We start from the raw sequence: 24,210 nt of genomic DNA on the forward strand, positions 1-24,210 counted from the left end.
ATAGTTATATCGTAACATTAAATTGATTTAGGTGCTAACTGTTACTGCTGAAGTGGCCACTTCAGCATCTACAGCTGAAAACAGCATAACTATTATTCTTTCATAGTTTGTCTATATACTTTGAAAATAGGTCAATCGTACAATTGATAGTAAAAATCGTTATAAATACATATTTTTTATTAATTTCACCGAATACGATTCACGAGTATTTATGCTTTTCATTCACAAATATCAAAATTCTACGCCGTTTCAATATTAAAGCAGCAGTGTTGGACTAGTGGCTTCAGCGTGCGACTCTCATATCTTAGGTCGTAGATTCGATCCCGGGGCTGTGCACCAATGGACTTTCTTTTGCGTGCGCATTTAACAGTTGCTCGAACGGTGAAGGAAAACATCGTGACGAAACCGACTTGTCTTAGACCCAAAAAGTCGACGACGTGTGTCAGGCACTGGAGGCTGATCACTATCTTGCCCAATAGATTTAAAAATGATCATGAAACAGATTCAGAAATCTGAGGCCAGAACCTAAAGAAGTTGTAGTGCCACTCAATTATTTATTTTATTCAATATTAAACGTTTAAATACAAAGATCTGTAAAAATAAGATGTAAGTAAAGGATATTCCCTAAGAGCGCCCCCATTATGAAGATAGCCGAAATAATTCATGACTCCATGAATAATGTGGACATTCAGTCAGACTGCACGGTATGTATCTCATATACATGCAAATGAAGCACTATTTCGTGTTTTGTCAAGACCACGTATGACACAATTCTGGGCTTCTAGTATATTTAAGTGGGTGTGGTGTCTGCCCAGCATTACTGACTTTTTAATTATAATAATAAAGCGATTCTTGCCAACACTCGTTGTATCTTAACTATTTCTTTTGATTGGGATCATTGTAAACTTTAAGCCTTATAGATTGTAGTATAGATGTATAAGCGTTAGCATACTATATTTCAATGATCGAGAAGTATTTGTAAAAATAAGTCATTAGGAGCTTATTTTTATATTTACATAATATACCTACTTCCAGATATGCCGCATATGAAATGAAAACAATTGTGTTTTAATTACGGTTCACACATTAATAATATAATCATATACTATCGTTTTTAATAATATATCAGACTTGCGAGAATTTGGTAAAACGTGTAGATTTATTATAAAAAAATTAAAACTAATTTCGATACATTATTTATTTTTAATCAAGAATTATTAAACCAATGTATAGCATCTGCAAAGTAAGGTGACGGAATGTCAAACCGTTTATTAATTCAATAACAATGTCTTTTTTTTAAATTTCATAAATAAATAACCTAATTTAAACTTCCGCATTCAAAATGAATCACAATATGAAAAACGTAATAAAGACGATGGCTATTGTTATTTATGTCGACTGGTCTGCGGCGAGTCAGATTGTGATTAAAATTTTCGTTTCTCTAAGAGCTTCTTGAAATTTCATTATTCTCTAAGTTTTATTACCTTTCTATAGAACTATTGAAATGAAAATATATGTTACGTAGTAATGTACGTTGTTCGTAGATGTTCCTGTAATTGAAAATCTCTTAGGAATTTTAGAATTGCTAAGATCATTCACCTGGCTGTTAAATTCAATAACAATAAATAATAATGGATTTAGGGTCCTTCAAGAAAATAGAGTACCAATTCTTAAAAGGCTGGCAACGTACTCGCGAGCCTTCTGGCATTGCGAGTGTTCATGGGTGGTATCACTTAACATCAGATGAGGCTCCTGCCCGTTTGCCCCCTGTTCTATTAAAAAAAATCCCAATCAATAATTTTCCAGTCCTGCTTACTTATTGCACAGTGTGTAAAGAAATATCTTTTGATCTTACTACGCTTTAGCTATTAAAGATTAACAATAACAAATATTAATTAAACTAGATAAAATAAACAAGGGTTGTTTGCTCCAGTGACCTAAATTTTACTGATCTGTTGAACCGACAAAACAATTTCAATATCAAGTAACGATGTGGCTTTGCCATTAATGAAATATGAGATATCAATATTTATTCTATCAATAAAATGTTAACATATAACTTATACATTTATTTATTGTTTACGTACTCACTAACATAAGCTATATATAAAAAGTGTGGGTTCGTGAGAGAATGTATAGAGTGTCGTGCTCATGAGGCATGTTAATTAGCAGAATGGATGTTATTAATACGCCTATGCGCAATAGGCTAAACAAGTGAAACTTCATATAGATGTGTATAACTTTTTACATATTGCTTTAGCATGAACAATCAAATAAATAGAATAAAAATAAATTAATTCAGATGATTCCATATATTGTTAGTAAAATACTTTTAAGTATGTTAGCAAAATGTATTAAAACATTTAATTCATAAATCTACGTAGATTCGAGGCACCAGGTATGTACCAGATCGGCACCAGGTACATGTATATGAACCCAGTATCTCAATGCTAAATCGAATATAATTTGTAATAGAAAAGTAAAATGTTTCTTAATAGAACTTAATAAGCTCTTCGTGGGCGTATTTAGAACTGAATCGAAGCACAAACTTGCCTCCCTTGAATACGTATTATATACGTACTGTATATTTTTGAGTTTCCGAAATAAAATTATCGCCTTGACGTATAAATGATGAAACAATGGTTAACCTGGATTGAGACGTCAAGCGCTAATATTCCTTAGCTGATATCGTGATGTATCACTACATAGTATAAAACAAAGTCGCTTTCTCTGTCCCTATGTCCCTTTGTATGCATAAATCTTTGAAACTACGCAACGGATTTTGATGCGTTTTTTTTTAATAGATAGAGTGACTCAAGAGGAAGGTTTATATATATAATAACATCCATTAAATAGTGGAAAAGTACTGTTATTTTTGAGGTTTCTAATGTGATGTCGTAAATAATTACATTTTTTCCGCTTACATTGCAAACGCAGGCTGAACCCTACGAGTTTTATCAAAGTAATGTACTAAGTATTGTACACATTGAAAAGGTCTACAGAAAAGTCCGTGATGGTATGTATATGTCTATCTCTTATGGATAACCCACATTTTTATATAGAACGTTCACAGATTTTCTGTAGTGTATTTAGTATCAGCATTGCACCCGTGCGAAGCCGGGGCGGGTGGCTAGTATATCTATATATTCCTGCATTACGTCTAGATGCTCAGGAGTGCGTTGACGGTCATTTAAAATAAAGTCTTCCTTATTTTAATTCCTTTTCCATTATATATGAATATAAAAAAATGGATACTGATATTATTTACAAAATGTTTGAGTTTACAAAAATGTTTTCAAGTTATTGATACAATTTCTACTAGATTCAATTCTTTATAAAACTTGAGAAATATAAGAACAGGTGCACTATGAAAACGTTGGAAATTTCACAGTTCTGAATAAAGCGAATATTTGCCCGAAATAACGGCTGTTCATTTCTATAATTTATGACCGCTTAATGGCATATAATTACGTAAAAGAGTGAATAACTTATCGCAAAACAATCAGCTTTTCATATTAATAAAGCATTTTAATAAATCCTTTGCTCGAAATTTGTAATTAAAAGTTATAATCAAATAATTTATGTGCAGTTCATAATTACTGTATATTATAATTATGTGTAGAACTTAAAATAATCATGCAGTCCAAGGGTCGTGACAATATATTTTAATATGTTAATAACACGAATATCATTTATTACTAGATTAAACGATAATTGTTTGCTTTGCTATTTATACAAATAAACACAATTTTATAGTTTACTTACATACTGTTCAACACTCCACTACTTTTAAATCGACACACAAAATGCATATGAAATCTTTTCTATTATATCCAATGACATATTATGTCTATAACGTATATCTTTACATTGGATATCTATCCGAAATTAACAAGATATAGAATAGTAATTAGTAATGTGTTAGAAGACATATAAATCTATATACCTATTTATATGTGATTATTTCTAATAATAAATAATTAGATTTAAGAACCTCGTAGGTTATTCATTATTTTAACGCTGAAATATTTAGCTATTTATCTATTTTTAGTTTGCCTAAAATTGTGTAGTCAATAAAATATACTAGTCTTTACCACATACAGTACTATAAGGGTCTGTTTCATGTCCGGATAAGTTCCAAATAAGCAATTTATTACTTATTTGCGTCAGGTAGCGCGAAATTTCTTCGGAACTTTTATCTTTCAAATAATTTATGTGTTGCATAGCTATTTGGTACTTTATCCATACATTGTGAAACAGAACCTAAGAATGGCAAGGTTGAGCTAAAGTTGAAAGCTGACTAACCTTGAACCGGCGTATAAATATTCATATACAGACAATCTTCACTCTGATTCTTCAGTCGCGGTAGTAACCTTCTCAAGTACTCGAGCCTGCCCTTAGGCATTCGTTCTAAGGCAAGTGTCTCGTTATCTATGTCTGGCAACCGTTGGGGACACACTGGACCCATTTGGTCAACGGTTTTCACATCGTCCCATGGAGCTGGGGCGCGGGTTGGAGCGAATCTGTCAATATAGAAACATTAAATAGGTTAAATATTAACGTTTGCAATCTATCTAAATATATTATATAACTAACAGTGGTCGCAGAATATTTACTGGCTTTGAAACTCATGGCGTGATTGACGCAGCTAAGATGTAGTACAATTTTCTTAAATATATTATTGCTATTCAATTAACGGATCGATTCAATTTGAAATATTCTACATTTTAAAGTTGGATCGTTATTATTTGTACTATATTCCTAGTCCAGACATAAGTTAGTTACAAATTGAAATGCATTTTTAAAGAAGTAATGTAATAAGTAAAAAATATTACTATTATTAATACCTACGTATTTATTAAAGTCTCAGCAAAAAAAAAAATATTTTATTCAAAATGTCACCATCGGTTATAATATATAGGTCTGTAATACTTTTGGTCACTAATCTACGGATTTACGCACTGTTTCCAAGAACATTTTCGCCAGAGATTCTTAAGAAACTCAATGTCGCCGCGCCCTGTCGTATAGGACAAGCCATTTTCTCTTAAACTGGCCATATTGTGAAGTCTAAAGGGTTGGGTTTGGGTTAGATGAGGGCAAGTCTTCAGATTAACAATAAAAAATATTCATGTATGAGTAACACAAAATGTATGTAAAACTTAAACGCGTCTAAACTAATTATAGTATATTTACTAAATAATATTTCCACCAATTTCTTTATAATTTTAAATAAAGCAAATGCTTGTACATAAACCTCAATTCAAGTCTTTAGAACAATAAAACTACTGCAGTTGTTTGTTTAAAGTTTAAATTGTTTTGTTTGGAATTTCATGAACTCAAATAATGAGATGTTAACCTTATAATGGATCTTTCTCGTTTGACTTTATTATGGACTTTACGTAAAAAGTTATTAAAGGATGTTTTAATATTCAATTTAATAAACTTCTAGTTTACCGTAACTATATATAGTGTAGGGTTGTAGCTACTTACAAAAGTTGTATAAGCAAAAACTTGGCGATTAAAAACAGTGGCGGAGAGTTTATTCTCAGTTCTTCTCTTCCGTCCTACGCCCTTCAGAACTCACATTATATGAAAAAATTAGAAGCATTTCAGTATTTTACGTTAATAAGTGTACATTGTATTACCTGTATGAATAAATGATTTTGATTTTGAATTTTAAACTTTTTCAATGATATACCTAGATGCAGGAGTGTGGCTGCCGCATGCTCCATCCTCTTATACAAACGTTAAAATTATAATAAAAATTCCTTAGAATTTCGCTGGGAAATAAAATTTATATCTTAAGCACCATACAATAAGGCTTGTGATAGTAGCGTTGTTTTATTACCTGTTTGATCCAGTTGGTGGTGTTGCGTATGGTACTCCCAAATAAGCCTCAACTGGCTTCAAGTACTTGTGCTGATCCATGGGTAATATCACACCCTGTAATTTACCGTACCGGGTCCCAATTATTCTTGTCCTCAGCATAGAATTCCTACCAAAACTATTACCACTTGACGTCACACTGAACAGTAGCACTATCAATAACACTAATATTATCCTCCCTTGCCAATCTAATTTCAACTCTAATTTTATGTCACTAAAGTTTGTTTTCGTTTTTATTTTTTGTAAATACTGTTTAATTGAATTGCAGAGGTGTAATGGCAGTCTCTGTGAAGCCATTTTCTGTAGATATCACCTTTGGAGACCCATTTCTGTCTACGCGTCTTTGGGGGATGTGTTCATTTGTCACTCGGGCATTTTGATTGATTGGGGTGTTCACGTTAATCTGACACTTTGCGAAACCTGCAACAATAAACAGAGATCGGTTAGGCGATAGGGTTTAGTGAGTTTGACGTAAATCCTCGTTGAGAAAATTAAAATAACTTTGTAATATTCTCTGTTTCTGTTCTCTGACAGTTTAATACTTATAATATTCAAGTTACTATAATGATTGTTTATTACGTCTGAAGGTATATAAACTTATTCGGATCACTGTAAAATTATCTTAGTTTCTGAGAAACAAATTGATAGTATTTAGGCTACTAAATGATATATTGGGAAGTCTTGAATTTTATTTGTGGTTTACTGAAATGATTATATTCTATTTTTATTACTGAAAGAGCAGTATTAGTAGTGGTTTTAGCTTGCGAAGCTCATACTTAAGGTCGTAGGTTCGATCCCGGGCTGTATACCAATGGACTTTCTTTCGCATTTAACATTTGCTCGAACGGTGAAGGAAAACATCGCGAGGAAACCGACATGTCTTAGACGTAAAAAGTCGACGACGTGTGTCAGGCACTGGAGGCTGATCACCTACTTGCCTTTTAGATTTAAAAATGACCATGAAACATGTTCAGAAATCTGAGGCCAGGACTTAAAAAGGTTGTAGCGCCACTGATTTTTTTATACTGAAATGATAATTGTTTACGCAATATTTGGAACACGCACCACATTTTTAACATTATAGCCGCAGAGTGAAATATGATTATAGTGATATAATACAATACCATTACAATACATTTTTACATAAATACGTTCTACCGTGAATTTTAAAGGTTCTTTAAGCCGGAAAGGCTCACGGGCTTACACGCTCGTTAATATAAATTTATTATGAAAATATACGTTTCTTTTTTGTTACTCGTTTCGGTTGCTTTCATTCGTTGTATTTTAATGATCGCGTCGTATTTAATTTTTCATTCTTACTAAGTTATTCACGACTATGCTACAACCCAGTAATTCAATTCCACAATGCTTCCGGTGTCTGTTTCAAATTTAAATTTTTGCAAGTGTATAAGATTATTACGACGCAAATTAACAATGTTAAAGTTGAAAATTATTTATACGTTCATGAATTTCAACCGTCTGTGTGCTATGAACGACATGAATAATTCTATGTTTCATACCATTATACATGATATATACACAATATGATGATTATAATTAAATATATCTCGTCAAATTACACAGATGTCTTTCAATGATGGCACTTCCAAATAAATCTAAAATATTGATTTCTTAAATCAAATCAATCAATCAAATCAAAATTCAATTATTCAGTTTTGATGCGTCTTAGGGCATGCTTATGAATGTCAAAAACCTTTACAAAATTCGCGAAAGAGCAAAACTAAGCCATCCGTTCGCAAAACTACCAGGAGACCTTGTTTTGAGAAGAACTGGCAAAAAACTTTTTTACCCTCCCTCTACGTTATAATTATTCAATGGAAAACGTCATAAACCACAATGTCAATAAAGTTACATAAGTAAAAAATTTAATAAAAAACTTTTCTGTGATTTACTACCTTCACCATTACACACATATTCACAACACTTTCAAGATAACAAAACAAATTATTATACTATACATTTAACACATTATATTAGTACTATTGCCAAGACACACACACACACGTATAAAAAATTATATTAGTACTATTTCCAAGCGTGGTTATCTTCTAGTTGGGTATCTAGGTTTCTTCTTGAATTGTTAATAAATATTTATGTACCCTATGTACATTCGCATATCAATTTAATTGTACGTGAGAGATAGATGGAGTTTAAAAAGAGTCATTACATGCAAGTTTATTAACATTCATTCTTAAATTGACACGATACAGCTTTTATTTTCCGTATACGATATTGATTTACAAGACAGAATAGACAACGAGCAATTCCTTTTTATGAAGCCTCATTCGGTACATGTTTGATATCTTTTGTTTTACGATAAATAATTCAGAGCTTGTAACTGTATCAAGGAAAGGTATGTCAGAGGCATTGTTTGAAGCTTTTATTTTTAAAGACATTTTATTTGTCTATTACATACAACAGGATAATAACCCGGAATTTTTGTATGTAAAAGGCAACTTAGTTCCCGAAATCATCAAATGTTGAATACTATTTTAATTATAATAAAAACAAACTGCATGCGCTTTGTTAAGCATTTTCTTTACTGCATTAATACTTTATTCATATAGTAATCAGTAATAAATAAAATATCCTATCGATTCATGAATAGAAAAATATAAGTAATATATGTCTCTGTGCTCTATTGATAGTTTATAGCTTAAAATGTTTCAAAATTTTAGTTCCCTACATTGGACCTCTGCAGATGCGAAAGAAACTATATTTACTGCAAGTACTTTGGAGTTTTCATTTACATTTGTTTAACAATAGGATGTAAGTATGAATTTCGTTTGGGCAACTTTTGAACAGACCTCTAACCTATTATACTTATTGGCCATCGCTGGGAACTCCGTCTAGTCTTTTTATTATTCAGTAATTGAGTTCGTATTTGCATCACGTAACCTTTAAGACGCCTACGTATAATTGTTAAAATGATGAAGAAGCACGTGCTCTAGACAGATAACTGAAACAGTCTCAAAACTTTAATGATAATCGCGCTGCAAAGTGTGCGATCAGTCTCGAAATTTCTCACTAAACTGCCTTGCAATGTCGCAATTAAATTCTCAACTGTAATTAGTACACAGAACGATATAACTTTGTAATTAACTCGAATTCGCCTGGGTTTATTCGCTCCGGCGGCGTAAAAAATACGATTCTAAGCATCTGCGTAAATTGTTTTATCTTCAAGACCTCGAAGGTCACCAACTACGCCTCATTTGAATTACTTGAATTGTTTATTTTATTACGCTTTGATGTTTAATTCTAATAGGTACTGTGTACTTTTCTGGGTGTGGATTATGATTAAATTAATTATTTGAAATGGTATATAGATTAACTGTTACTCATCTATCGAGAGAAACACGGACTTATATAACTAAATATTAATAAATGAATTGACTAGTTGGTATGTGATACGAATAGACGATTTAGTTGAACATTTTTCTGAGTTCTAACGCGATTGCTATATGTAATGAAATGAACTTTTTAATTTATTAATGAAAGCTCTTCTTGCGTTAAAACTTACGTATATTCGCCTTTATCAATGTGCACTCGAAATGAAGCGAAGAAAATCAATATGCTTTCCCCAAGCCTAGTTGAAGTGAACTAGTTAGTTCAAAGCCTATTTGTTGATGCTGATTTTGACAACATACTCTATAAACCTGTTCAGAAAACCCTTTAAATATTGACGAGCCTTTGATGACCTGACACTTGAGATGGCATGAGGACCATATTCTGAACGCTGCACCAACAAACATAACATAGATTTTAGTATGTTACTCAGTATCATACTAAAATGTTTAACATACTAATTTTTTTATTTGTTAATCACTTTCATGATTTCCAAAATTCACATTGGTCTATAAGTTGCTATTTCATATAAATTTCAACCTAAAGTGGAATGAACCAGCGAATTTCACGAATAATAGCCATCTATCAGGCATCGGCGACCGCCATTCAATTACCCATTTATTCTGCGAGACAGGTGAAGCTTGCAAAAGTACCGTATCGGGTGGACAAGAGTAATTCTCGGTACAATATGGGCTTTATTTCCGCTTCACTAATTGCCATCAAAGTGATGAGGCCAAAGCATAACAGTAAGCTTTCATAGCAAAGTTTCGCGTAGGCTATGTACTTTGATGGAGCAATACAAGTGAAATTATACGTTCAAGATAAAATTTTGTATTTAATAATTAAAAATTAATGTTGTCATAAAGATGTTTATGAAAATATTGTATTTAATGAGTATTGACAAGAAAATAAATACATTTTATTTTTGACACATATATGATTCTAATATAATCCTAGTTTCTAATATCGTGTATATTTTGTATAAGATTTAACTTGAATTTTATGATGTAGTGTTGTGTTCAGCTAATACTGAGTAAATAGTCGTTTTTGCACAGTTAGAATGCCAAACATTCTTTAATACTGGTATTTATTTACCGTTTTAAATATAGATTTAATTATCAACTATTGATACTAAATAATTGAATTGAAACTTATTGAAAACAATTAGAACACCCAAATATATAATGCAAACGATATAATGAAATAAAATATGTGCGACAGTTATAAAGCAAATATTATTCTTAATTATAAATTTATCCACTTAAATTTCATTCGTATTTAATTAAACTACCAACGAAGCCAATTAAACTAGAGTTTACTGAGTATTTGAAATAACAAAGTGAAAATACAGATCACTAGGACTACTATACTATCATTTTAAGAATACGTTTTTACATTTCGGAGTTTAAAACTTGGTATTATTAAAATCACACACCGCTAATATCTTACAGTTTTATACACTTATAAAACTGACGAAACGTGCATACATTGCAAGAGTAAATATGATTGCGAAAACAATTGCATACAACACAAATTCTTGTTAGAACAAACAATGCATTTTAGAATTTCTCTAAATACATGTAAAATTTATAACTCAGTTCATTAGACTTATATATAGGTATAATGACGAAAATAATTTTCAAAATTGGAACAAAATAACAAAGCCTACACTAGTAAAGTGTAAATCTAATCACATTTCTATAGAGAGCTTATAAACATATTTATCTTCATTTAACTTACGATAGTACCCATTAGTGAATTAAAACAACTCAGCAAAAACTTTCTTGATATCAAAGTGATATTTATCATCAATCATTTGAAAGGGAATTGAATTACAGAAATCGTTTAGCTTAGATCTCTTGGGAACTTTACAGATTACCTCTATGTTGTAGTCTTTATGAGTATTGAAAACTACCGTGTTTAATATAATGTATAATGACAGCTGAGTTTAATTTATCTAATATAGAATTAAACATCGTCTTGTAGCATTGTCGATGTCTATGGGCTAAGCATCAGATGAGATCATTTTTATATTCATTGCTTGAAGGTAGATGGAGTGAATTCACAAATGTACCTACGAGTTGTTAGGACAATATAACGCTTTTACAATCAATCATATTGAATTGCCCGAATAACTTGTTTTCTAAACATATACTATTTATTTATTAAACTTCATCACATAATTATATTATGCTTTGAATCAGAGATGTTTCAAGCCATCCATTCTGAAAGCATGACAATTGCATTTTAGAATTGATAATTTAATTAAAATATTTCACTTCCAGCAATGGCGAATTAAGGGGGTGGTCATGGGGGTCAAGACGCCCCCTGAGCTGGTTCCAGGATTCAGGTGGACCACTAATTGAACATAATGATTTTATTTCTATATTTTTTCAACATTCAGATTGTGTGTAACTATCGGGTGGGGTATCAGATAGGTACTTAACATTTTTTTAATAAACTTCTCTCTACCGGTTAATTTCGTTATATTCGTGAAGAATACGAATGAGAGGTGCCAGGGTTGGTTTTTGGAGACTGGATCTGGAAAATTCTGCCGATATTGGACTTTGGGAAAGAATAAGGGATGATTATAATAAAAATTGTATTTTCAAAAAGCATAACATATTGCATTCTAGAAGTATGGTGGTGCAATTATCCTAACAGATGCAGTGCAAAAAAGTTGTTAAAAATATGAAAATGTTCACACTTTTTCTTCTTAAGTATTTCTATGATGGTCAAAAATATTAATTCTGTATTTATTCTTTTATATATTTTTTGTGTGTTTTTGTGACAAACTAGAGAATTTCAATTTATTAATTAATTGGAGTTTCTTTCACAGTCATCAGAATTGAGCAAAGGTTTATTACATTAAAGACTATATAAATTGCCGCAGCTTAAAAACCTTTACCGTTTTCATCACACCATTTAAGTGATCCAAGGGCCAAGGTCAATTTGAGCTAACGATGGCTACTTGTCATTCGCTACAAAAACAGAAATGGCTGAGATTATAAAAATTTCTTCCGTTAAAACCGCTTAGTCTGTCTTAAATGAGGCCAGAGTAATGTGAGTAGGTGCAGGGTTGCCAACATTTTGCCACTATCAAATATTACTAATTAATGCAATTATTTTCCTAGAATGAACGGCTAGATTCTTACTTAATTAAAGGTTATTATGCTCTGCATTATATTACTATGAAAATTTACAAATAATAGTTAATCGTTAAAGAGGCTTTGTATAATATACATAATCATTTAACTTAAAATCTAGCTGAATTAATTACAAACTTTTTATATCTAAAAATGCCTTGAACTATTCTTAAGAACAGAGGTTTAGGTTATACCAAATTTATTATATTTATATTTATATAATAATTATATCTATAATTAAATCTGGACAATTTGATGTTTTTCATAGTAGAATTCCACATAGAATGTTTACTGTATAAAATATAAGAATAAGAATTATAATTTTGAATAATTGAATGGTGCCAACCCTAGCCTGTTTCTTGACCCGTTTCACTATGAAAGGGCGTGACGCCGCGGGCCCACTTGGCAACTCTGAAAGACTTTTTTCATTTGAAATTATCTGAATACTGTAATTACAACACACAACTAACGTCTATGCAACTGTGATTTTCCCTTATATATATAGCATTTTTAAACTGTCTTTTATGGCGCCAGTAGCCTGGTTCTCGTATTTAAATGGAACATCTAAATATTTATAAAGCAATTAAATATATACTAAGCAGGTGCCCTACAGGTTTTATTTTTATATTAGTACTATCTAAAAGCCAGCAACGCACTCACAAATAATAAAACATCACCCACTCGTGTCACTGTTTTCTAATAATGTAGAAAAAATTTCTAGCTATTAAGGCAGGCAACAAAGCACTCAACGTATCTAATTATAGTCGCAAAGACTGATTGTATGATTAATAATAAAAAATAATAATAAGGCAGGTGACAAGTCTTTATTTGTGACTTCGAGTATCGAACCAGAAACCCTGAATGAAGCAAGTCTCGGAGATTATGATTAAAAATACTAACATTTCTAATAACTATTCATTTTAAGTAGAACAATTAAAAACATCAAGCTCTCACACAATTACTTCAAAGCTGATGGAAACATTGTCCCGAATGAAGATTTCTTGTCAAATAAAGATCGTCTATTGTTTTGAGTAATGTAGGCGTAGAATTAATAAACAGAAACGCTCACTGCTTGAAGAAATCAACGCAGGAGAAATGGAGGACAACATTTTCGTGAATATTATTCTTCATTTGTCCAGTAATATTATATTTTGGAAATAATTATATAATTGTTTTTTTTTTCAACTTAAATTAGTTCGCAGTTATGCGTGTGATTCACAAACCATAGTGTGTATTAATCTATTGGTTGGCTGGTTCATTTTGTTTTAATACCGATATAACCTTTTTTTGACACCAGATAAATACTTAAGGGGGAAAAGTGTGAAAATTTTCATATTTGTATAAGACAGAAAAAGTTGTAATGCACTGATTGATGAATGTTTAGAAAATTAAACTAGCTAAATTAAACAGACTAAAAATTCCTACAAACACAGGTTCATCAAGAATTTTTCTTTAATACTACAAAAAAATATATAGAAAAGGTTAGTAACTCTCAATGGGATATAGGCCAGACATATTTCAACGTCATTTTATACAAATAAGTAGGTCACAAATCTTTTGTGTTTAGTTTTTCCTATAACCGATTAAGCATATAATTATATATGGAATAGTGGAAGTTTAAATACATATTTTTCTTATTTGCCTGTTGTAAGTAGTGTTTAGTCACTGATGCTGTTAAATCTTGTAGTTTAATGGATGCAAATAACCGCTTCTTTTAGTTGTTGGTCTCGTATTCAAACACACTTAACATTATCAAGTCAACGGTTTAAATATCGAATAAAACCTTATTTATTCTAAAACCCAATGTTCAGTTGAAAGAAGATGCTACTTTTCAGGTGCTAATACTTTTGTTGCACCTCTAATAATCTGCTTATTTGTGTCGTACTCTTAATCCTAAGGTAGACGATAAAACCACAACCGGCTTTTTAATCATAACACGGCACACAAGATTTTTTTTACGTCAAGAGCTAACCTTCACTCCTACGGCGAACGAACACATAACATTTCCTAAATTAAAAAAAACGCGCAACCAAAATAAGCCTTACTTTAGGCTTATAGCGCTGTTTTATTGTTTGTAAAAAAGTAATTACAATATTAAGAGTTCTAAAACGGTTACCGTTTATCTAAAAATTAACCGGTAAATATTAATTCCAGTTGGAGCCATTTTGTTAATAACAGTAAGTTTTTACTGCGCGCAATTGTTTGGATAAAGTTTTTACTTTGACAAAGCTTATTAATAAAAGTTGAATGAAACATATAAACGTTGGAGACACGAAGGCAATCAGGATTTATATTATTTTACTACTATCATTGTAATTTTAGTTTTCTTTATATAACCACCTTATTTAAGTCATATAAATAGTAGATGATTGGTAATTGGATATATAATAATAAAGTATTCAAAACTGTAATATACAAAGAAAAATATTATGTCAGAGATTCACGGACAATAACAAAATAATAACAATACTTCAAAGCATTGTGTACACAGTTTCAATCGTGGTTTTTAGGCTTGTAATAAATTAAAGTGCTATCGGTTGATGAATCTCGGTGTAGATTATGTTATCGTTATGGAGATTGCGACGTCTATATTATGTATAGAATCCATAACGAATATTTCTTCCATAAAAGATGTACTTTTTGTATAGAAATGTCAATATTGTCAACAATTATAATTAAAAAATGTTATAACCGCCGCCCGATCCTTTGTAATGCCGAAAGCCGCCATCTTTAGCGTGCTGCGTACAACCCCTTTTCTCTAAACTCTTGTCCTGTCGGGCGCAATAAGATTGTGCAATTTGTCACGCGACAATGAATCATCAGTACGTAGTAATAGTCCAGATGTATTATGTTGCTCAATACCAGTTAAATAATTTTAAGTCGGCTAGAAGGTGCATTTGTTTGTGTGTGTGCTAAGAAGATAATCCTAAGAATTAACGGTTAGGAGAGTGCTTTATAACAAAAAGTTGTAAAGAAAACATTAAATGGAATATCAGTTGATTATTCTGAATATTTATACTATTTTATTATAATAATGAGTCTAATTACTCACTGAGCATACGGTCTAAGAGATGTTTGTTCAATATTTTCCGCCAACTCCATTTTTTTTAAATATCGTAGGTAAAAGTTATTTATCCAGCAAAAGTATTAAAATTAAAAAATAACAGTGCATTGTGTTCTTAATGTACGTCTAGACTATTCAATGCCTACGTAGTGCATTAAGCTGTCAACACCCACAATACAATGTATCTTTAGATAAAATTAAATCAGAGCTCGATCAGACAGTCTTTCAATAGCATAATGGAAGTTGCGGTTCTTAGACTTCAAAGACATTATTGTGTAGAAACTAAAATGAAAGGGTTCATAATATTGAGATTTCATAATTTAATTAAGGGTTATTCTAAGGCGTAAAATATTTTAGATATAAATTTATGCGAGAATTTGAGAAATTCTGCCTCTTCTATTGTATGACCAACTAAATTAATTAGATGAGCAGTGTTGGCCTAGTTAGTAAATTGAGCGTGCGCATCTCTGAAGTGGAAGAACAGAATCCCGTACACCAATTGAATTCTGGAAAACTTGTACGGTAAAAGAAAACATCGTAAGGAATCCGGCATGACTTTGGCCGACACAAGAATTGAGCATGTGTATCACATTCCTACTTGTTTGTTAGGAAAAAACGGTAATCTAAGGCCAAGAATGTAGCACCAATGGGATTTATTAGTAATTAAATGCTCGAACGATGCCACCATAAATTCAGAACTATAAAACTAAGATACTAATACTGAAGTTAATAAAACAAAACCTTATTAAGTATTTTTTACAAAACCATCATTGACTATATAATCGAGTATAGGTTAAAGTAAAAGACGCAAATTTCTTTGAAATAAAAGTATAGTAACGAATTCTACTTTGGCAGAAAGCCAATATCCGAATTGTGTCCTCCTATTTCCTATTTAAGGACATGAAAGGGAAACAATTTTAGGCCTAATTGCGTCCATGCAATTGTACGAGATTGCTTTGAAATGAAATAAGTAAATATGGATTATTTTCCTATAAACGTAGACGATGTTATAAAAATAAATGGTATGCTATTTCAATGGCTCCTAAAGACCTGACCGAAACGATTCGGAATGCATGTGAAGAATAAAACGTGATAATATTATCATTTTCCTTTGAAAAACCACATTCTCCTGAGATTTTCTTTGAAAGATTTAACGGAAAAACATTGTTTGAAAGGAGAATGATATGCTTCTTATAGCAAGATTTTATTTCTATCACCCAATTCGTAGAGATGTTTAAGTGTTAAGTTAGGGATTATAATTAAAATAAAAAATTAATCATGGTCAATAATTAGTATTTCGGTTCATTCACCTGCTTTATAAAACAATATAAACAAAGACAGAATCTAAAAAACTGTAAATGAATCTCCATTACTAGAACAAGAAGCAATATCTTATATATACAATAAATAGTGGCGCTACAACCTATTTAGGTCCTGGCCTCAGATTTCAGAATCTCTTTCATGATCATTTTTTTAAATCTAATAGGCTGGATCATCCTCCACTGCTTGACACACGTCGTGGACTTTTTGGGTCTAAGACATGTCGGTTTTCTCACGATGTTTTCCTTTACCGTTCGAGCAAATGTTAAATCCGCACATACAAAGAAAGTCCATTGGTCCGGGATCGAACCTACGACCTCAGGTATGAGAGTCGCACACTGAAGCCACTAGGCTAACACTGCTCATGTCTTATAGGGATGTTTAAATAATTGATACAATAAAATGTTACTTGAAAGAGATTGCTATCCGCCTGGTTTTGCCTTGATATAATATTGATATTATTACACATAGTATGAATTTAATATAAACTAAAAGCTAAGTGAATTATCACCACAAGCTTATATTTTAAAAACTTATTAAGAACCTGAAATGAAACTTTTGTGTAGTGATGAAGAAAATTTCTTTTAAAAATACTTTAAGAAGCAAGCCGAGTTAAAATAAACTGAGAATCCTAGAAAACGAATTTACATTTTGTTAGTGTTTTATGAATATATTAAATGTTTAATATCTGCTATAAGTGTTGCAAAAAACTACAAGACAACGCTGTAGTTTCATTTTACAGTAAGTAATCAGGAACAAATAATTCCATAGTTAAAGGACTACGTTAAATTTGTATTAAAATATTTTTTTCAAACGTCTATTGTATATCGTGTATTGGGCAAAAGAATTGAATCAAAATTGATTCAGTGCGTGATTAAAGAGGTAAACAATTAAAAACATAAAAATTATGCTATATTTATTTTATGAATGTTTGAAGACCTTTATTTCTCATTACAAAAATGTATTTTGTTTACATGAGAAACTTAAGATGTATATACGAGTGAGATACACGTCGCCATTAGCCGTCCCAATTTTAGTCTACTGGGTTCACTCTGACATGTATCTTTAATGCCCCTTTGAATTTGTTAAACACTCTGATATTGCGAATTTCAGACTGTAATTGATTAAATAATTGCACATCCTCATACCTAATAGACTTCTTCAAGTAATTTGTACGCGGCATCAGAAAGATAAGCAAACTTGCTAAACGAGTATTGCGTGTTGTGTATTGTGTGTGTTGTGTATTTTATTTTTTATTAGATAAGCTACTATGGAAAGAGTTATTTTTTTTATTATTTAAGATACATGTGCTATAAACATATAGTTAGTTAATCGTCATAATTTTGGTTTCTTGGTATAATTTATAAGTATGTGTCAAAAAAATATATCTAATTAATCTTTTATTAATTTATTTCCAAGTTAGAAATTTTGTTTTTGAATGCTGTACTATTCAATTAGATATATGAAATGTAGTTTGACTAAACAGTTACAAATTAAATCGTGCGGATTGCGGAATAAATTTTAATATTGACCAAAATCCGCCTGTAAGTGATAAGTTTAGTAATAATGTGTGATGTATGTAACTTCCCCTTTACATATGTATGTATTATAGGACCCAGTTATGTCTCTAATTTTTTACAAATAGTAATTAAATGTTTGTCGTTTTCAGTCTTATTTAGTCTTTGTTATAATAAACAATATGGCTCGCCCAGTTTTTTAAGGGTACACAATCATGAAATTATCAAAAAAAATGCGATCACTTCCATCTCGAAAATCGTCATAAAATGACCATTCACAAATCTATAAAGACATAATATAAGAAATAACAATTCAATGGATAATCGCATCCTATTCGTCAGTCACGGACATAACTCTAAAATCGCAGAAAACTCGACACGGAAATATCCAAGCAGCCGGTACTTCGCAAAAACACGGACCTCCAGCTGTCATGTAAAAAATCTCTAACAAGGTTTTACGTTTTTGTTTCTGAAAATCTGTGTCGTTGAAAAACTATCCACTCGGCTTAACGACCTTCTATATTAATGGTCTCCATTTTGGTATCGACGTGGATAAATTTTAGGCTCCCGATGGCTGGATAAAGCTTATGTTCAGTATCACTTTAATGTGCCTTCTTTATTGAATCGAATGCTAAGATCGCTTTTTAATTGCGATCGTTAATTTTCTGTTAGGGATTCATTTGGTAGGATCAAACAATATATATTCATGCTTTCGTGTTTAATTTTAAATGAGTTTGATGTTTGGTTTTAGTTAACTCTAGAAGCTTATGGTGTCTTTCTTATCGACGTAGGTATCACTGTCCAAATAAATAATTATATAAGTTAACTATGTAGAATTGTATAATTCATAATTAAAATATAACTCAATAAAAAATATCGTATTTCGCGGTCCTCATTTCCGTAAATTAATTTTATAATTAAATTTCCTAATTGAGTTACATCGTTCCTTGGATATTTAATTGAATGAAGAATGGATCCCGAGCAATATCTGTCCTAACAATATACTTCACATTAAACGCACAGATAAAACTTTATAAATCAGTATCTAATAACTTACCTTACCCATTTACGTACAGTGAAAAATAAAAGTTGATTGTTGATGAATTTTAAAAGTTCAATTGTTACTTGCGACGACATTTTTGATTTAAGATTTTAAATTGATTCGTTTCAACGTTTCCTGTTAATGTGTTAAATCTCTGCGTTATTTTAATACTCCTACCAATGGTATAACTATTCTAAATAATAATTACGAGGTCATTTCGTACGTAAACATTGCAAATGCATAAGAGTAATAATAACTTTTGTATGTTTGCCTCAATTTCATTTTACAAGTTACGTGTTCAAACTGAGTTTATTTATTTATTTATTTATTTATTTATTTATTTATTTATTGGGAAACCAAACAGATACATCCTTATAATAAAAACAAAGTCAAAAATAAAACACAATACAAACACATTGGATGCATCCACAACAGGTTACACTTATACAACCATAAAAATAATACATGACAACAACACACATAATTAGACAGAGACTTAAGAGACTGACATTAAGAGCTGCTTTATTTTATTCTTAAACAAAGCAGTAGTGGAGTGCGAAAAAGGGTCAATGTTTTTAATTGAATCTAGAGAAGAACACATCCTGTGAAGAGGCTCGCGGAACCCAATGTTGGTTCTGGGAGTCTGAAAATTAAAAGTTCTATGTAAGCGTAGAGACCTGGCAGGAACATTAAATGGTATGAGTTCAAGGAGATCTGAACAACTTATTTCATTTACGCATATTTTTCTCACTGTGACACAATCTATTGGATTACGCCTAGTACTCAGAGAAGGTAGTTTATATTTTTTTAAAAGTTCCTTGTAATTAGCCCTACTACTATTCATCCGATAATTTAAAATGCGTAAAAATTTCTTTTGTACAGCCTCCAGTTGTGCGACATATATAGCGTAATGCGGATTCCAGATGGGACAGGCGTACTCCAACTGGGATTGCACGAGCGTCTTATAAAGGTGGATGTATGTGGTTTTGTCTTTGAAGGGTCTGGTGACTCGTGTTATGAAACCTAACATGCGGTAGGCTTTATTAATAATTAAGCCTATGTGCTTATCTAGGGTTAATTTGGAGTCAAAAAGGACACCAAGATCCCTTACAGACCGCACACGTTCGAGGGCATGGTATCCAAGTGTGAAGTTGGCGGTGATTGTGTTATGTGTTTTTCTTGTAAACACGATATGCTGACACTTACTATATTTCAAGAATAATTTGTTTATTTGGCAGTAGTCATCAAGCCTATCGAGATCCTCCTGGATAAGTTTCACGTCAGAAAGTGTAACTACCTTTCTGTATAACTTTAAATCGTCTGCGTAGAGCAAGTAATTGCAGTGTAAGAAACATTTGGATATGTCATTAATATATAAGGAAAAGAGCAACGGCCCAAGAATGGAGCCCTGGGGGACGCCGGATGTCACTACTATTTGAGAAGAAGTAAACCCATTTATAACCACCGATTGAACACGATTATGTAGTTATTTGGATGTAGTTTTTTGGTGAAATAATATATGTTTATTAATTTTAGCTTCAAACTTGAAACGTTTATCTAATTTTAGTATACAATAAATTCACTCCAAAACTTTAATCTATAAGGTATAAAAGAAACTTAATTCATGAGCAAGGTAAAGGGCAGTTATACAAATAAAAACCTATATCTTCCAGCTTCATAACTGTTATTAACAAATATTAACTGGGTAATACTTTATCTAAGTAGAGAAACTGTCAAACAACCAGCTGATGCTTTCAAAACAAATCTTTAAAATGCGCGAAATCTTACACTTTTTAAGCGGAGTGTAGCCGCATAAAAATTAGCGCAATTTTACGTTACTAAATAACGAATTGTAACTAAAAATATTCCATTTTAAAATAATACAGGCCTAGATCCATTGTAAAGATAGGATTTTCCGAAACAAAGGGAAAATGGGACGACTATTTTTTAGACAATAACCCAACTCCACAATAAAAATAAAAAAATGGCCGCCAACCCAATGTACTGTACACATTTCCTATTCAGAACAAAACTACAAGACTCATAAAATATTAACCCAAATTTCGGAAGTTTGTAACCTATTTTTGAAACACGTAATATGTATATATTAGCTTCATTAATTATTAAAATCCGCTAAAATATAAGGAATAATATTAAATTACTGTTCTATAAATAATAAAACATTGACTTCATTTATCAAAGTGATAATTTTGCCGGTTATTAAGCGCACGAAACATCGAAATAATCAAATCTAGATGAATGAGCGTGAAATGTTTAAACATTTCACGATCTACTATAATAATAATTCAGATATAAAGAGTTTTTTATTAATGTATCAATCGCGCCTAATTAAGATTTATTAGGAATCTATGTCTTCGCGGAGTAAATATGGTAATAATTAATAAGGCCTCATCAATATGGACAAAATTCTAAAATGAAAATGAAAATAAGAAGCATTCAAATTTCAAACTTAAAAACACCATGTAAATTAGACAAAATAATTTTAATAAAATGTCTTAACAATTTTGTTTGTTTGGGAAGAAGGAATACAGATTATATTTGTGCTGGAGTATACCTAGTGCTTTAAGTAGAATGAAAAGCTAATAAAAATGAGATTATTACGTCTATCAAAGTCACAAATATAAAGCCATAACACATTAACATTGTATGACTCAATTCAATTACATAGATTCACAAGCCCATGAAAAAATGACGATTAAATTCTATTTAAAGTCTGAAAGACGAAATTAAGGATTTATATAATTCATTGTACAAGCACGAGCATTGCGCATTAAATTCCCATTTTTACGTAAACATTTTGTTTATCGGAATTTGGGTTCATTGTGTCAGGAAATGGTCCCTAACTTCGAAATGGAACGGAATTTAGTACGCTTAGACACGCAACTAATTACGTCCGGGGTAAATTGACAAATTTTCTTTCAGCTATTTCTATGACGCACATTATTATTTTATTTTTATATCAAATTAATCTCACTTCAAATAATAGCTTGAATATCTAGAAAAATAATTTCTTATTTTCCTATTCGGCGTACACTCTTGGACTCTAGCTACCTGAAGCACGAAGTAGAATCTTATCTACCAAGTTCTTATATTTCTCTGTTATGTTATAAATTAAGGGTTTAGAATTATTGCCTATTAACATACACTTTACATTCAAGGTACAAACCTTAAGTACTTAAGAATATAATAAAACTAAACGAAAACTTATCACAGTTTCAGACGCAATATAAAAAGCGACTTTTATTTCGGAAACCGCGGAAAGAGAAAAACAAAGGAAAACTCTATAAAAGTATGTCGATAAAAAAGATTTCCTCTAAAACATACTATTCAGATTTACATAAAATTTGGCCAAATATTTGATCGAATACGAAATATTGTTTTGCTAAATCGTGAAATATTGCTTTTTTTCGTTTGCATTTAACTTAATTGCAGCTTAACGTTTGAGTTATTAGTTTGCTTTTAATATGAGTTGAAATTGATAGTAGTAGGTATAGTACTTAAAATTCAATTCGTGCTCTGTTATACGTGAAAAATTATTGCGAATTTGAAATTGAATATGGTTTATTTATGTGTACATTGTAAGATTGCATATAATTTTAATTTTTTAAAGCTGCGGCAATCGTTTTTTGATGTTACTTTTTCGTGTACCAAAATACTTTAGTATGTTTTTTTATTCACGTTTCTTCAAAAGCGTATGAAAGTACTTTTTGGCTGACCGGGCCTAAATGGCAGTGTTATCAAAAGAATAGTTTGATATAATACGTTCCATCCCTGTGGGTTTGATTTCCAATGAGGATAAAGGCTTGGAGCACTTTAGGTCGTAGTCACATAATAAAAAGAATTAAAAAGATATTCATCTATCAATTACCATACGACTTCACACGTCGGTCTTTTGTAATAAATAACAGCCAATTTTAACAAAAAAACTGGTAACGGAATATGTTTTAAGACTATAATCACAATTTTAAACATTTCTGGACTGAAATTCTCTGTATTATTATTATGATTAATTTTTACTACGGTCAAACTCTATGGCAAGGCTTTGTTTGCTAACAAGTACAAAATATAATAACAAAGTAAGGCACAGGTAAAATAATATATTCGTCGTAATTGTCGTGTTGCTATATTATAATACAATATGCTATACGTAATAAAAACACGGTTTTAATTTACTTCATCCATTGAAGGGTTAAATCCCTTTTGTACGTTATTAATTTTACTGACCGTTTCAAATGAGTTTGTAATGATTTTTTGTAAACATAAAGTGTTGTATATACAAGTCATAATTAGTTTTTAATTATAAATGAAATATTTATAAAATAAAGCAAAATTAATTAAACTTTATCAAGGGGTAATGATTATGATTGATGCAATATTGTGTATATATTATTGAGGAAATAAGACATGTAAATGATCGGTTAAATTACCTTAATTTTATCTAAACAAATATAACAGAGCTTTGTTTGAATTCTTGTAACTTTGTGACGAAGAAATTCAATGAATGAAAATTTTTATTATAAAATTGTTTCCAATAAGCCAGCGAAAAGTTTTTACATCAAACCACTTATCACAGTCACACTCACAGTCGTTACGTTCTGTCATTGTTTATTATATGAAGTAGAACACTATTGAATAGTTTTTGATAAAATTCTTCAAACGAATCCAATATTTAGAAATAAACGAAAAATCGGAATAACGGTCAAGTGGGCTTTTAGTGTTCTTTGTAGCGATATTAATTCAATTTTCTATTCGAAAAGAGATTTTGAATGTTATTATGTATTTTTATTTGAAAGGAACTATCGTGATTTATTCCTTTTATTTGATGTTCATTGGTGCTTTAATATTCAA

General features: G+C 31.0%; 1 protein-coding gene across 1 annotated transcript in view; it reads right to left on the minus strand.

The window, feature by feature from the left end:
- LOC111000968 (neuroligin-4, Y-linked) overlaps positions 1-24,210 on the minus strand; it is a 48,478-nt gene that overhangs the window by 18,502 nt on the left and 5,766 nt on the right. The window contains exons 2-3 of the mRNA XM_022270595.2: positions 5,849-6,306; positions 4,306-4,523 (exon numbers count right to left, since the gene is read on the minus strand). Coding sequence (XP_022126287.2) covers positions 4,306-4,523; positions 5,849-6,183 — 553 coding nt within the window. The 5' untranslated portion in view covers positions 6,184-6,306. The remainder of the gene's footprint in view (positions 1-4,305; positions 4,524-5,848; positions 6,307-24,210) is intronic.

Source organism: Pieris rapae, chromosome 10 (assembly GCF_905147795.1).
Source record: "Pieris rapae chromosome 10, ilPieRapa1.1, whole genome shotgun sequence".
NCBI classification, from domain to species: domain Eukaryota; kingdom Metazoa; phylum Arthropoda; class Insecta; order Lepidoptera; family Pieridae; genus Pieris; species Pieris rapae.